A 15,455-nucleotide genomic window follows, 5' to 3' on the forward strand; every position below is an offset into this window, starting at 1 on the left:
TGGTTTATGAAGTAGTCTTGTTTACGTGGCATCTGGAGGAGTGCTCCCCCACTGTGAATATCCTGAAAAATACTCGTAACCTCATCAAGTGGCTCTAGAGAAGAGAGAACGTACCACGTGACCTAAGACCATTCCTTTTTTTATAGTACAAAGTAGCTTACTTATATTTTAAGTTTTGCATATCAGCCCCTATTATTTTTTATTGCACCCCTTATATTCTCTAATGGCACCTCTAATGTATATTTTCTTAGCATTGTCTAAGTCTTGATACATCATAAGATTCTAACTTAGCTAAATATGCTCTAATGTATAGAACTATATAACACATACTAAGATGGGTCCTACCATGTTTAAAAAATATTATCTACTTCAACTTTTTCCAACATGAGCCAATAAGACAACAACCCACTCCAACTAAAATTAGTTTTTTATTTAAGCACCAGTTGCCCAAACAAGTAACAGGTGCTTAGAATTTCTAGCCTAGCACCCATACTCCAATGTATAGCACCTTATTCTTTTGTTTCTCTTTTCTCCATGCACCTCTTTAGTAAATACATTGGAGCTGCCCTAAGTTTACTAAGAAGTCCAAAATTTTATAGTGTGCCCCCTAAAAATTAGGGGAAAAATATAAGTTACTCCCAACCCGGGTCACCGTCGGACCATCCCCATCTTCCTCGGTTCTTCTTCACGCCAACACCGTCGTCCCCACCTTCCTCCCCTTTGTGTCGTCGTCGTCACTCCAACCTTCTTCCTCTTCACGCCTGTGCCGAAACGATGAGCTCCTAGATCCAACGGAGAGCTTGCCGCCCTCCTGTCCTCATGCGGAACTGGGTGGTGGGCAGATCTCGGCGGCGACACTCGGCAACGGATCTCGTCGGCGTGTCACGGGTTCGGATCTCGGCAGGGCACGAATTCGGATCTCGGTGGATCCAGGTAAAGCTCGAACCACTTTTTTTGTCCTCCCTCCTGCTATGCGCCCAAACACATGTTCACTCTGACAGAGCCACGGGTGCCCTCTACAAGCTCCTTGGATCTCTGCGGGGTACGGTGCACGTCGAGCTGCCTAGGTTGCTCCAACGTGGTGGGCTAGAGCCACACGCCACGTCAGAGCATTGTTCATGCCACGAGCGGCGGCGAGCGTGCACTACCGTCGTTTCTGCCACAAGGGCATTCACAATACACCGTCGTGCCGGTTGGTCTCATCAGTCCAGCTAGATAAATACTAATGTGGAGGAGAGAAGATGTAGGACCGCACGTATTTTGCAAGCTACGGCTCCCACCGTTTTGTATTTTAAAAGAAAAAAAACACGTCTTTTAAATGAAAAATAATTTGTAGGTAATACTTTTATATATGTGTCCATAGCGACTCAAAAGCAAAATTTGTAAAACAAACCACTATGAAAAATTACGAAATCAAGTCTAAAATTAAGTTTTAAAATCTAAATTTTAGTTAATAAACAATTGCAACTGCGAAACGATGGAAGCCTATAACTCTCCCGTCAGAACTTGGTAGAACCCATGTCCAGAGTCACTTGCTAGAAGAAGAGTACAGCCTCACTGTCCGTCTTGATGTTTGTTAGCCGGATGGAGTCTGGCTTCCAACGGCGGAGCTCGTGATTTTCAAGCATACTTCTGTGATTGAATCTATATCATTAATTTCTTCTTTGTTTGCCTCTTGCACAACTTGTGAATCCAATATTTCTATGAGATTTCCATGTTCAAGTCCTTCCACAAAATAATAAGATAAAGAGTAAAGTACACCAGCGGTCCCTAAACTTGTGTACATGTGTCATCTAGGTCCATGAACTCTCAAGATGTATTTTTTTGGGTCCCCGAACTTGTCTGGTGTATCATATAGGTCCAAACGGGCTCCGACCCGCTCCATCCGCTGACGTGGCATGCCAAGATAAATTTTGTTTTATATGCTGGTCATTTACAAAAATTGGCTTATGTCTTAATAAAAGCTCTCCAAGTATGATACCAAAAATTATAGACATCACTCTTCTATGCGCGATCTATTGGAGAACATGTTGTTTTGTGAGTTATTCACACCCACATTACCTATTACGTACCAATTACATATCCTAATAGGTGTTTGACCGATACCTACTCTATTGAAATTTGAAAATTTGTAAGCTAGGCTCATTTATGGCCAAGGCATATGAAAATTAAAGAAAAGTTTTTAAGTTTGGGGACCTTTACTGTTAATAATGGGAAACAAGGTAGGTTTTTGGGAGGGTATGTGGATTGGTAATGCCTCTTTTAAAGACCAATACCATTCTTTATATAGCATTTTTAGGAAAAAAGAATGCATCCGTGGCTTCTGCTTTTAGTTCTAGAAGAGCTTTAGTGAGTCGGAATCTTACTTCATATAATAACTTGGCTGCCAAAATAGTGCATATTCAGATAGAATCTTCATCAAAATGGTCATTTTTTTGTCCGTCAATGTATTTGTCAATGATCAACAATGGTTATACAAAGAGAAATGAGGTGATTTGGAAACTTAAAAATGCCTCTTAAAATTAAAATCTTCCTTTGGTATCTGTCTAAAGGGTTGTTTTAACCAACGACAATCTAGCAAAAAGGAACCAAAAAAAAAAAATTATGCTGGTAGAAGCATCTTGTTTATGTTGGGCTATTTGGCTTAATAGAAACGACATGTTTTTGAATAGAAGGACAACTATATTTATATACAGTTGATTTGCAGACTAACTTATTAGTTCCAATTAAACTACAAAGGTGTGATGACAATAAGGAGCTCATCTTTCAAGTATGCCAAAGATTGGAGATTACGTCATATATAGTTTCTGCGACTTTTGATGGAATTTTAGAAGTATGCTTTCCTTTTTAGTGTGTCTCTCCATCTAGATAGGTGTTATCGGTTGTCTTTTGTCATCTCTAAACTTTACGGTGTAGCTAGGTGTTCAATTTGAAAGTTGTTAATAAGTAGATATAGCTTCTTTTCAAATAAAGGACCGATGTTTATATCTATTTATCTAAAAAATGAGCAGGATTCTATAGTAGCGTTGGTGTCCACTTGCACAAAGGTGCAATGGATTTGCGAAAAGATAGCCGAAACTTATCCAAATCTTCCATATTATCTCCTAGGGCTTCCAGGTGTTTACAAGTGGAATATATCCCGCGATTTCAGCTCTGTTTACAAGTGGAGGGTAGCGTAAAAACACCCTTTATATATGGCTTCTATCAATCCAAAGTGACAATTTGGATGAGCTCTGTTAGATGAAACCATTAAGCCCAATCCTTCGAAGAAATTGGAAGAACAAAATCCTAGCATACAATCCTTCCAAAGCAACTGGAAGAACAAATCCTAGCACACAATCCAAGTGACAAAAGTCCCACTTTCTTAATTTTCTTTCTATTTTTGTTTTCTGAGAGTTGGATCAAACATACAGGTTCCACCAAATTGCAGTCTTTGCCCCCCTTCAAAAAAACAATTTGGTATATGAAATAAGTCCATCTAACGTCCCTTAACTTGTTAACGAATCTGATTTTAGTTCCCCAACCAGAAAACTAGATATAACGGGTCCCTCAATTATCAAAACCGACGCAAAAAAAGTCCCATGACGATTTGAACGGTGGTTTTAGGACGCTTGCATGACTAATTTGACTCGATCTTCATCTAACATGACACATAAAGCAAAATTTAACAATTAAAAAAAACAAAACAAAATACGTGGGACAAGGATGCTGTGAGGGAGATAGGAGAGGCGCCAGCCTGTCGTGGAGATAAAACGTCATCTAAACCATCGAGTAATCTCGTTTATACCGGTTTTGATAGTTGATGGACCTGTTGGATAAGGTAGACTGGTATTACGGTTTAGGGATGAAAATCGAACACACTGTCAAATTAAGTGACCTGAAATTAACTAAGGCCGCGTTCTTTGCCCCCCATAAGTTAACTTATCTCTCTCATTTTCCGCGTGTACGCTTCCCGAACTGCTAAACGGTGTATTTTTTTTAAAAAATTTCTATAAAAAGTTATTTTAAAAATCATATTAATTAATTTTATATTTTTAATAATTAATTAATTATATACTAATCGATTACTTTGTTTTGCATGTTAGACATAAGTTAACTTATGCCCGTTTGGCCGAACACGGCCTAAGGATTACCTTAGGCCATCTTGTAGGATAATTTCCCATAACAATTCAGTCCACTAGTCCGGCCCAATTAGTCGCGGGTTGGTCTCAAAGCCCAGCCCAGCCGGCCAGCCGAGCCCGGTGGCCGTGCACCCCGAAACAGGGAAGCGCCACCGCGACAGACAGACAGGCAGGCAGCAACCACCCGGCCGACCGCCTCCTCTTCCTCCTCCCTCCTTCCCACCTCCCGCCCACGCCCCCCCAGATCTCCGCGAGCTTCGACCGCCACCGCGACGGCGGCAGCAGCAGCAGCGTCATCCCCCACACGAGGTCACGCATGGCGGCTTTCACCAAGCTCGAGGACTCCCCCATGTTCCGCAAGCAGGTACGCCGCCGCCGCTGCCCCACTTTCTCTCTCCCTCCCTCCCTGCCCGCGGGGCTGTCACCTTGAACCGGGGTCGTTGCTCTGGGCGAGATCTCGCCGCCGGCTCTGCGATATTTGGTTGGATTTGGGTTGATTTGGATCGCGTCGCGGGTGGGGGATTTGGAGGTGGTGGGCTGGAGGTTGGGTGGCTGTGGTAGCTTTGGGTTGAATTTGGGATGTCCGAAGCATTCTGCATGGCGAGATCTCGACGAGTTCGCGTGCTACGTTAGCCATTGATCGATTTGGTTTTACGGATGCGATTAGTTTCTGATTAGAATGGATATCAAATTCCGCGAATTCGTTAGCTGTTTTGAATTGGCGGCATGGGTGCATGGTTGTTCCATTCTATTCTTTTCTGATTGTTTTCAGTTCGAGAAGTGATGCATTTCTAATTTTGATGATGGTGGTGCCATTTTGTTTGTAGTTATATCTGTACTGACTCACTTTGATAAAAAAACTTGTTTGAAGCTTTTCTTTTCCAGATTGAAGGGCTGTTCTAGGATTAACTTAGAAGTCACAGGACCTGTTGTTTAGATTCAGGCCGTATGTATATTGGTCTTAGTACTTCCAATAGATAACGTGGAGTTCAAGCTTCCCGTTTGCACCATCAAATTGAAGCCCCCATCTTTTGGCTTAGGCCCTATTTGTTTTAGCTTAGGATTATTGTAATCTGGATTATAGTAATAATCTAAAACAAACAATTAGATTATTGTGTTAGCTTATTATAATCTAGAGCCCAAATTACTATAAGCTCCTCCAAGGATGTCTTTTCTAGATTATTGAGTGGCTAAAGACCAACTACCCTTAGGTGCTTTAAATTAATTACTCATCTTAACATGCATTACATACTTCAGTATATAATAATCCAACTTATAGTAATATGACTCAATAATATAGATTATAATAATCTTAAGTGGAAACAAACAAGGCCTTATGCTTATGCTTATAAGTCAAAATTTGAATTTTCAACCTTAAAATTAGGGTTGATTTTGAGATTTTTCTTCATCGTAGTTTATTTTCTAGCCTTGACTTTTAGATCCCTAAGAATACATATATAAAAGTTTTATTCACAAATTATTTTTCGTTTGCAAATATACCATTCGGTTTTTCCCCTCAAATACCCAAAAGATGATCCCATGAATCTTCTATATTTCCCAATGAATCTTTTGTTTTCATCTTAAACAAATCTTGACATGGATATAAGTTATAGATTGAGACTTATTTCGACTTATTTGCAGGTCAATTCTCTGGAACAGCTAACCGATGAACTGAAACAACGGTGTTCAAATCTTCATAAAGGATGCAAACGATTCATGTAAATTAAGCTCCTAACTACTGCTTTTTTGTGCGAGCTCCTAATGTGACAGCGCAGACATACACATTGATGTAGTACGGATAGGCATAGCACGCATATTTCTTCTTTTTTTGGTTTTGGCAAACACATACTTTTTTTCATCTACGTTTATGCTGATGTAAACATAAATGCTTATTGTCATAAAATATAGCGTTGATAGATGGCTTTGTTTTCTTTCTTACTTTTCTGGTTCAGGATTAACATTTTTGTGTTATCATGCTACATGTAATGATCTATTTTTCCTAAGATTTACAAGGATAATAAGAAACTATTTAGTCGATGCATTGTTTTGTTATAGTATTTCTGATAACCGTAGTTTCAGGGGTTCACTTGATGAAGGATACGCAGGAGATCTAACATTTGCTGATGCTCTAGAAGCATTTGGTGCTGGTCAAGATGATCCTGTTAGTGTTGCCATTGGAGGTTATTTCATTAAATCTGTGTTATATCTGTTGCTTGATTCTGTCCTGATTTCCCATCCATAGGTAGGAAAGATCATAGTAATAGATCATTAGAATATATATAAATGCAGACATAACCAGACACTTAATGTGGAGATTTTTTTATTTCACTTATTTATGTTGTAGGCTTGTAGTATGATAATGCAGTGTTTCTCAGCACTAAACATGGTTTTATGCAAGCCATTTAACTGGAATTACAGAGCACAATTTTGTTAACAAAGTGTAGTTCATGAACACATTCAGCTTTCAATATGAAAGCTCAAAATTCTGAATTCTGTTGCAGGGCCTGTAATGTCCAAGTTTACTACTGCTTTTAGGGAGCTTGGAACATACAAGGAACTCCTTCGTTCTCAGGTACTATCTATTCTATATCATTGAATTCTTCATTTGTTCTCCATATGTAATTTCATGTCATGCATAGATAATGTTGAAAAATAAGATTGCTGAATGGGAGTGCGAGTTCTCTTTTGATGCAAATAACACTGGAACATTGTAAAAGGCCTATTTGCGAACACAAACCCTTTTTGTTCTTTTTGTTTTTACAAGTTAATAAGATTCATTCTCATTCTGATCAGTGTGTTCCCTCAAACAGGTCGAGCATATGCTTAGTGAACGTTTGATGCAATTCATGAATGTGGATTTGCATGGTGTGAAGGTGAGGTTGACAACCTCCTCTCTGAAAAACTAATCACACTACTGTGAAATCTGTATTCATGTAGGTAGTACGGGTACTTCAGGTTTTGCTCTTCTTCATGGATACATAGTTTGCATGATTGACTTCTTGTTGGATCCAAACCTCAAGCTTTTTGCAACTGACAATTAAAAAATTGCATGAAAAGATCTTAGAAATGGCTCCCATTGTTCCACTTATGCAACTGATTATAAGCCAACATTTGAATTTGAAAACATAATTTTGGAGTTTAATTTGTGGTTTTTTCATCGCAATTTATTTTGCAGCATTTGCTTTTGAATCGCTATGAACATAGATACAATAGTTCTACCCACAAATTATTTTTTGTTTGCAAATAAGTTGCTTTGCCTTTTCTTTCAAAAGGTGAAACGATGGGAGCCGTAGTTTGAGTTTCAGTTATTTCCTTTTTTTGTAATGGAACAATATATGAATGTCCTTCTATCTTATTTACAGTGGCCTCTACTGTCTTGATGTTCATGTGGAAGGTTTTTAACACATTAATTTGTTAATATCATATGCTAACATTCGGTACTGCATGTAGGATTGTCGTCAACGTTTGGATAGGGCTACAGTGGGGTATGATCAGGTGACACCTTGCGCTCTAGCTATGTAATTACCTAATTTCTAGTTTGTGTATTTCTTCATTTTGGCATGTGGTGCCCTATTAAGAATTTGTTGCTATCTTGCTTATCAGGCACGTGAAAAGTTTGTATCAGTCCGGAAAGGGACTAGAGCAGAAGTAGTGACAGGACTTGAGGAGGTAAACTGGGACAACTTTTTTCTATAAGTGGTCATTTATTTAGCTTGTATATAATGTCCCTAATTCCAATTTGCAGGATCTACACAATGCCAAGTCATCTTTCGAACGATGCCGCTTTAACTTAGTATGTATGGAAATTTTTTTATAGTGTTGCTAATTATATAATTTTGTTCCACCAATGATTCTCCTTGTTTGTAAGGAATTCAGGTACATGCACTTGCAAATATTGAAGCAAAGAAGAAGTATGAGTTCCTAGAATCAATTAGTGCAGTGATGGATGCCCATTTGAGATATTTCAAGCAGGCATGGTTACTCTATAATTTGATTTATTATTGTTGTTTGGTTTATTGGGCTCTTGTTGATTTTATTCTTTATGATCTAGGGATATGAGCTACTGAGTCAAATGGAACCATTTATTCACCAGGTTCAGTAATCTCTTCTCTGACTTATTGGTCTTAAAAACAGATGAACATTTGTTTCAATCACCATGGATCTATTGACCATAATTTAACCATGAATATGATAACTGTAAGGTCTTGATGCAGGTTCTAACATATGCACAACAATCAAAAGAAATGGCTATCAACGAACAAGATAAACTTGCAAAGAGAATTCAAGAATATAGAACTCAAGAGGAAATCGCGAACTTGAGAATGGCTAGTAATGTGGACACATCTACTAGTGGTGATGGTATCCATGTTGTCGGTCTTCAATCCTATAAAAAGATTGAGGCCTTAATGCAGTCAACTGCCAATGGCGAGGTACTTCAATTATCCACTGTTGAGTAAATAATCATAATCACTAAGCTAAGATATCTGAAAATCTAAGCTTGCTGCATGAGAGATCAATGATTTTTAAGTGCCAAAGACCTTTTAATTCTTAGATGGTGATTGATTCTTTGTGCGTTCCTAAATTAGGAGTCTAGGCAAATAGTATCTATGATGTTATCCCTTTGGTTCAAATTCTAGTATTGTACTATTTTTCCCATTTATAGTTTACCAAACTACATTTTTATCCTATATATATATATACCCTTTTTGAGAATCTTTGTTGGCTTATTCTACTAATTTATTCTTTTGCCAGGTTCAAATAATCAAACAAGGTTATCTTTTTAAGCGTTCTGAAAATTCACGAGGCGAATGGAAGAGGAGGTTCTTTGTTCTTAACAGCCATGGGACTCTTTACTACTATGGGAATAAAGGAAACAAACAATCTGTATGCAATAAAAGTTAGCGATTTGATATGTGCAGTTGGAAATTATGGGCTGTCATAGATTGTTTTAAGGCAAAATTTGCTATAGGGCATCCAAAAAAATGCGTAATTAGCCGGTGTGCACCGTAAAATCACGAATTTATTGAAGTGCACCACAAAAAAGGGGTAATTAGCTGGTAGACACTCTGGCCATTATTTTATTATTTTTGGAGTAAAACACGTGAGAAAATTGTCAAAATACCGAGAATGCCCTCGCTGACCACCACGTTATCCTGACTGTCGCCGATTGGACCAGACCCGATTGATCTCGTTGCCGCACCACATCCATCCTAACCCTAGCCTGCGACTGAGGAGGCAGCGGCGAGTCCGGATAACATGATGGCCACCGAGGGCATTTTCGGTATTTTGATAATTTTCTCATGTGTTTTACTCTGAAAATAATAAAATAATGGCCGGAGTGTCTACCAGCTAATTACCACTTTTTTGTAGTGCCCTACAACAAATTTGCGATCTTACGATGCCCACCGGCTAATTACGTGTTTTTTGGATGCCTTGTAGCAAATTTTGCCTTGTTTTAAAGTGTACCATTTGGGATCTATACCTTAAACGTGTTACATAATTTACCTGAAGTATTTAACAATCATCTGTTGTTTTTTCCATATTTTATATTTATCTGTTTTTTCTGTTGTGTGGGAAGCAAGGAGCGGCATCACAGCAAACAGCTGGGGAAGGGACTGGTGTTTTTAGTCGCTTCAGATTCTTGAACCAAAAGGCTTCATCTCAGGGTGACAATTCACTTACATGCCGCACAATTGATCTCAGAACTTCAACAATTAAGATTGATGCAGAAGAAAATGACCTAAGATTTTGCTTCAGAATAATCTCTCCCGTGAAGGCATACACTTTACAGGTAATTGTAGCTCTTATAGTCCTATACTCAGATGTCAAACTTTCTGAGACAACATATTTCTACTCTTTGATTCTACATTCATTTATCTAGATATTAATACTATAGACTTTGGCAATGGCAGGCAGAAACTGGTGCTGACCAAAAGGATTGGATTGAGAAAATTACTGGTGTTATTGCATCACTACTTAATTTACCATTTCCAAGACAGGTTTCTCTTTCGATACATTCTATGGCAACATTTAAGCAAATCTTTGATACACTCCATTGCATAATCATTTAATGCAGCAATAGTGCTTCGTCTGCCCCTTAATTAGCTCCATTTTAGTGCATTGCATACATTTATTTAAGCTATCAATTGTTTGGGGTAATTTTGTAGTGATTATATCCTGATTTAATTAATCTCAGGTGTCATATGGAAATCTAGAGGCAGAAAATCATGGCTCTGGAAGTTCTGTTGATTCTCTATCTCTTGAGGAGACCAAAAGTTCAGAGGGACATGATGATATATTCAACCATCTCAGAAATATTCCTGGAAATGACAGTTGTGCAGAATGTCGTTCGCCAGATCCTGATTGGGCATCTCTAAATTTAGGTATTCTTATTTGTATCGAGTGTTCTGGGGCTCATAGAAATCTTGGAGTCCATATTTCAAAGGTGTGAACTCTGGCACTTTATCTTTCTTTTTTAGTCTCTTTTTTGCTACTTCATTCACAGTTATGTTTTTGGTGACCTAATTCCATCTTCCATGGAAAAATAATTCAAAATTTTAAACATATAAGTTACTCCCTCAGTCCCACAATAAGTGGACTTCTAGGATTAAAATTTGTTCTGCAAAGAGTGCTCTTCTAGAGTTCTACTTTTCCCCTCCAACCACCGGGCCACTCCATTCAAAATTTTCCCCATCTTACCCCCAACCACCCTTATGTCTTTCTCATTTATAGGTTTAAGATATCATTTGATTCTCAGATTTAACAGTAGCCTGTTTCATATTTCAGCATTGCATCTGATGCAGTTATTTGATGTAGGTTCGATCCTTGCGATTAGATGTCAAGGTATGGGAGCCAGTGATAATGGATTTGTTCCATGAACTTGGAAATGATTACACTAATTCCATTTGGGAAGCTATGCTTCCAAAAGAAGATGAAGGGTATGTTAAACTGGATGTATATGTATATTTTCTTAACTACATTTTTGCCTTCATGTTTTAAACATTTGCTTAAGTCACACCTCTCTTCTGAAATCTTGGAGTAGTGGTACATTGACTAATACAAAAGCCAATTAACTTTTAGTCAAAATGGGTAATGTGTGCCAACTACTTTTGTATTTATGCACGCATTGTTTAGTCATTTTTAAATATTTTTGTGTTACTTGTTAATTTAAGGAGCATAGTACTGCATGTCTAATACTCTAATGGGCTATAGCATTCTTGACACTCAGACTTGAAAATTTCAATAGGATATTCCGTCTGCACTGAAATAAATAAGTTTCATTATGGGTAGGGTGCTGAATAATATAATGAGTGGCAGATAAGGAAAGTGTCTTATCCTTTAGAAATGCTAATGCTAATAATTTCATTCACATGTTCAAGATTAGTCGACTATGATGCACGGACATGGATACATCCTGACACGGATACAAGGATTCACCATTTTCTAAAAAATACCGATACAGACAGCTACATATTTCTAATAACAATAGTACATATGCATTTTTTTTTCAAAATTCTCGGTTATTTGTCACCAAAATAAAAAAAATAATGTATTGCAAGCAAGGAAAATGTAGCTTTTCAGCAAGTCTATGGATACTAAAGTCGACATAGTTGCAATACTTGTACCTCCATCTAACATTCTCTCGGCCTACACCACCCCTGTCTAAAATATCAATGTGTTTTCATAATGGAATCTTCCCAACCCCCAAGGTTAGCATGTGGCTTAATGGGCTGGGAGTGTCACAATGTGTTGGAGAAGTGTTGACGGTGTATCAGATAATTAAATTAGTTAGTTTTGCTATTTAATTTTCTGATACTTGGCTGATGCGTATTGAAGATGCGTTGGAGACATATTGGCATTGGACACGCCATTCAACACCAGTACACACTTTTTTCGGAAGTATCAGTGCAGCATAGTTGGCCGGAATAGATTTCTTTGAATACAATACTGTTGCTGAATCAACCTTCCAAACCACATGGGGTTCTGGGCTCCCCAACAATTGGCACACTGTTCATGGCTTCCTCATGACCGCCAGATGTATAAGCACTTTTGCAAAAGACTATATGTTTATGTACCTAATACTGAATAGACCCTACCACCACCTGAAAGCTTGTAATATTTTCTAAAGAACCCTCGTCTTTCTGTGAAATACAACATGAAGAAGGCAAAATTCTGTTTCTAGGGGCAGTGCTGTAAACATCAAACACACGAGTATTTTCGCAAAAATGTTCATCCTCACCCCCACCATATGGATGGAAAAACAAACTTTGCTCTTTTCACCTATCTAATTTCTTCTTGACATGTCTAATTTCTTCTTGACATGTATGCAGAATAGATGAGTCTAACGACGCTATTCTTTTCATCGAAAAGCCTAAACCCACTGATGCCTTTTCAATAAAGGAAAGGTACATACAATCAAAGGTAGGTTCTTCTGTTCATCCTTTATCTGCTAAACCTAGCGACACTTCTTGATATTGTTGTATATCATGTATTTGTGTTAGTCATGTGTTAGTTGAAGATTGAATTCCGACGTAACCTTTTTTGGGGATGAGAAATTGGGGGTTTTCACATGCACATATATCATATATAGTTAGCAACAATTGTATGGATAATGGGAAATCCTTTATGATGTAATCACTGTTATAGTTAATATAGTAGAGCGAGAACTCATTGATTTGTAGCTTATTGTTAAGTTGCATGTATTAGCCAGTTGCACCTAAAAGCCTAAGCTGATAGGGAAAGACGGGCAATTCACTTTATGGGCAATTCACTTTATACACACTCGAACAGTCCTCCTCACGCGAGACCCCCTCAAGTCTCAAGCGTGGAATATTGGAGTGAGCTGCAATTATCTTATTTAATTGCGCGTCGGCCAAGATTCGAACTCAAGACCTCTGGCTCTGATACCATGTTAAGTTGCATGGACCAGCCAATTGCATTTAAAAGCCTAAGCTGATAGGGAAAGACATGCAATTCACTTTATACACTCCAACACTTATTTTATCTTTTTAGTTTCGAATAGTTGTGTTGGGGGGATAGTGTTTAGATACAAAAGATAATTAATAGATAATGGATGAATTACTTGCTTAACGATTAACCTTTTTGTTTTTCAATTTTAAAACTTGCATAATGATCAATGACTGCTTAAAAACCTCAAGTCTGTGTGATGTGATGCAGGCTGCAACACCCCTCAAGTTCCTTCTTTCTTCAAATACTCTGTTGCTAATGTTGCTAGTATTAGCTTCACGCATGAATCGGAGAATATAGAGCTCCATGTTTTCTTGATTGTGAGGATCTTTTCATTGTACCATCATTAACTTTTGTAAATGATCTATGCAGTATGTTGACAAGCTTCTTTTTGCCAAAAATACCAATCCAATTAGTATTGATATATTGGAGGCTATAAGGACGAATGATGTGAGAACAGCATATCACATTCTTGTGTTGGCTGATGTGAGCCCTAACATGACATATGATGAGTTAAACAATGATGTTCATCATGATCAATCAGTAACAGACAGGAAGTTATTTGATCCATCATTTTGTGATATTAAGGATGATTCTGGGAAACCAGAAGGTTGTTTACAAGGCTGTTCCTTGTTGCACATCGCTTGCCAATATGGCCATTCTACAATGGCGGAGCTTCTGCTTCTTTTTGGTGCGGATATTAACAAGCAGGACTTCCATGGGCGAACACCGTTGCACCATTGTGCCCAAAGGAAAAACGATGCACTTACCAAGCATCTGCTAAAGAGGTAGGATTGAATTCCCATCAGTATGGAATTTTGATAATCACAGCAATATAATCAGTGTTAATAACGTATGCTTCTTCATGACATATCATGCACAGCCTAGAGATCCTGTTTCCACTTCTGCAGAGCTGAAGTATTGAAGTCTATGTAAAGACAACTAGTTCTGTTTCATTGAGCATAAAAGTAGAGAACGAGACATATCAATTTTAGCCGAAATGTATCAATTTTAGGCCTAAATGTTTAAAATCAATGTGATGGCTTGTTCGCGGAACACTTGTATTCATACTAGTCATCCAATGTCCAGGTCGACTGGTCGTGTAGAAAAGCAAACCATGAAGGTTTGTCTCATTTCAGTCTCAGCACGACAATATAGCAGCCATCATATATCTTCCCTCATATTAAATTGGTGGGCTATATCACTTGCGCTTTGAGTGCCTGAGCGGTGTCTTTTCCAGATCATCAATGACAACACAGCATGCAGAATTCTTCTTTTGTTTCGATTACTACAATGCCTTTAATCCTGTGTTTGTCCTCCCATTTTCCTCTGGATAGCACAAAAGCAATTAGTCACTGTTAATTTTTGTTTAACTACATTGATAATCTTAAATGAATCTCCTTTCCATAGGGGCGCGAGAACAACCATTAAAGATGGTGGAGGCCTGACTGCTTTAGAGAGAAGAATGGAGCTTGGAGCAATAACTGATGAAGATTTGTTCATATTATTTGTGAGGTATGATCGAGATTAATGTTAATGAATTGCTTTTCACAATAATATTTTTATCTCGGCAGTTAGCAAATGCTATATTTTCCTTTACTTTTGTAAGTTTGAACACGGTTTTCTTTCAACATATAATATTGTCATTTCTGAGAAGTTAAAGTGCATCTCATATGGTAAATATTTGATCAAACAGAGCTTAAGCAAGCCTTCTTAGGAATATCGATCTTTGCTGTTTCCTGAATTTTTGTGGAACAGCTTGTTTATGCCTGTTTTTTGAAGCTGGGTTAAGATGTTATTTCTAATCACATTACGAATTTTGTTAGGCCCCATATGGGGATGATGTCTCCCCACTTCCTTGTGTTTAATACTGACATTTTCCTAGCATGAACATATTAGAATATCGTCATATGCATCATCATTTGATTGCACTAATTAACTTTGTTGTAAGATCTGACACTGTAACGAACATGCTTGTGCAGGTGAAGTTTCAAGAATAATACAGGTTTTTGGTAAGCAAATGTCTGTATCGGATAGCGTTGTACCAATTCTTTAGTCTCTTCTAAAATCAATACATTTGTAACTTCTGACCTTGAGATAATTTCGCCGACGGTCTGACCTTTGCACTTATGTCGTGCCAGTCTTCCAGATCACGCTCTGTACAACAGTTGCAGCTTAGAATATATAGTAGTATACGTCCATTATTCGTATACCAAGTTTGTACCAATTCCTCATCAACCATGTAATAAATAGCACACAGGAGCAATATACGAGCATGCCATTATCGTGCAAACTTTGAAATCCATTTATTTGCAGCCATGAGTGGTTTGCAGTTGTCTTTGTTTGAATCTTTCATATTAGATAAAA

The 15,455-nt window shown here is 38.0% G+C and overlaps 1 protein-coding gene across 2 annotated transcripts; it reads left to right on the forward strand.

Moving 5' to 3' along the window:
- The first annotated feature begins 4,294 nt into the window (after positions 1–4,294).
- LOC102722183 (ADP-ribosylation factor GTPase-activating protein AGD2-like) lies at positions 4,295–15,455 on the forward strand. Of its 2 annotated transcripts, XM_006647496.3 has the most exons (20): positions 4,295–4,485; positions 5,763–5,839; positions 6,201–6,301; positions 6,623–6,693; positions 6,932–6,994; positions 7,572–7,616; positions 7,725–7,790; positions 7,867–7,914; positions 7,998–8,093; positions 8,173–8,214; positions 8,336–8,551; positions 8,874–9,005; positions 9,700–9,912; positions 10,034–10,120; positions 10,318–10,566; positions 10,938–11,059; positions 12,452–12,542; positions 13,461–13,876; positions 14,499–14,603; positions 15,071–15,455. In XM_006647496.3, the coding sequence occupies exons 1-20, from the start codon at positions 4,438–4,440 to the stop codon at positions 15,072–15,074; spliced, it is 2,292 nt and encodes a 763-aa protein (XP_006647559.1). In that variant the 5' UTR covers positions 4,295–4,437; the 3' UTR covers positions 15,075–15,455. The 2 variants fall into 2 exon arrangements, with proteins under 2 accessions (XP_006647559.1, XP_006647560.1); XM_006647497.3 differs by lacking the exons at positions 4,295–4,485; positions 5,763–5,839 and having other exon boundaries at positions 6,198–6,282; positions 15,071–15,452.

The sequence above is a fragment of the Oryza brachyantha genome, chromosome 2, assembly GCF_000231095.2.
Source record: "Oryza brachyantha chromosome 2, ObraRS2, whole genome shotgun sequence".
In the NCBI taxonomy this organism is placed as follows: domain Eukaryota; kingdom Viridiplantae; phylum Streptophyta; class Magnoliopsida; order Poales; family Poaceae; genus Oryza; species Oryza brachyantha.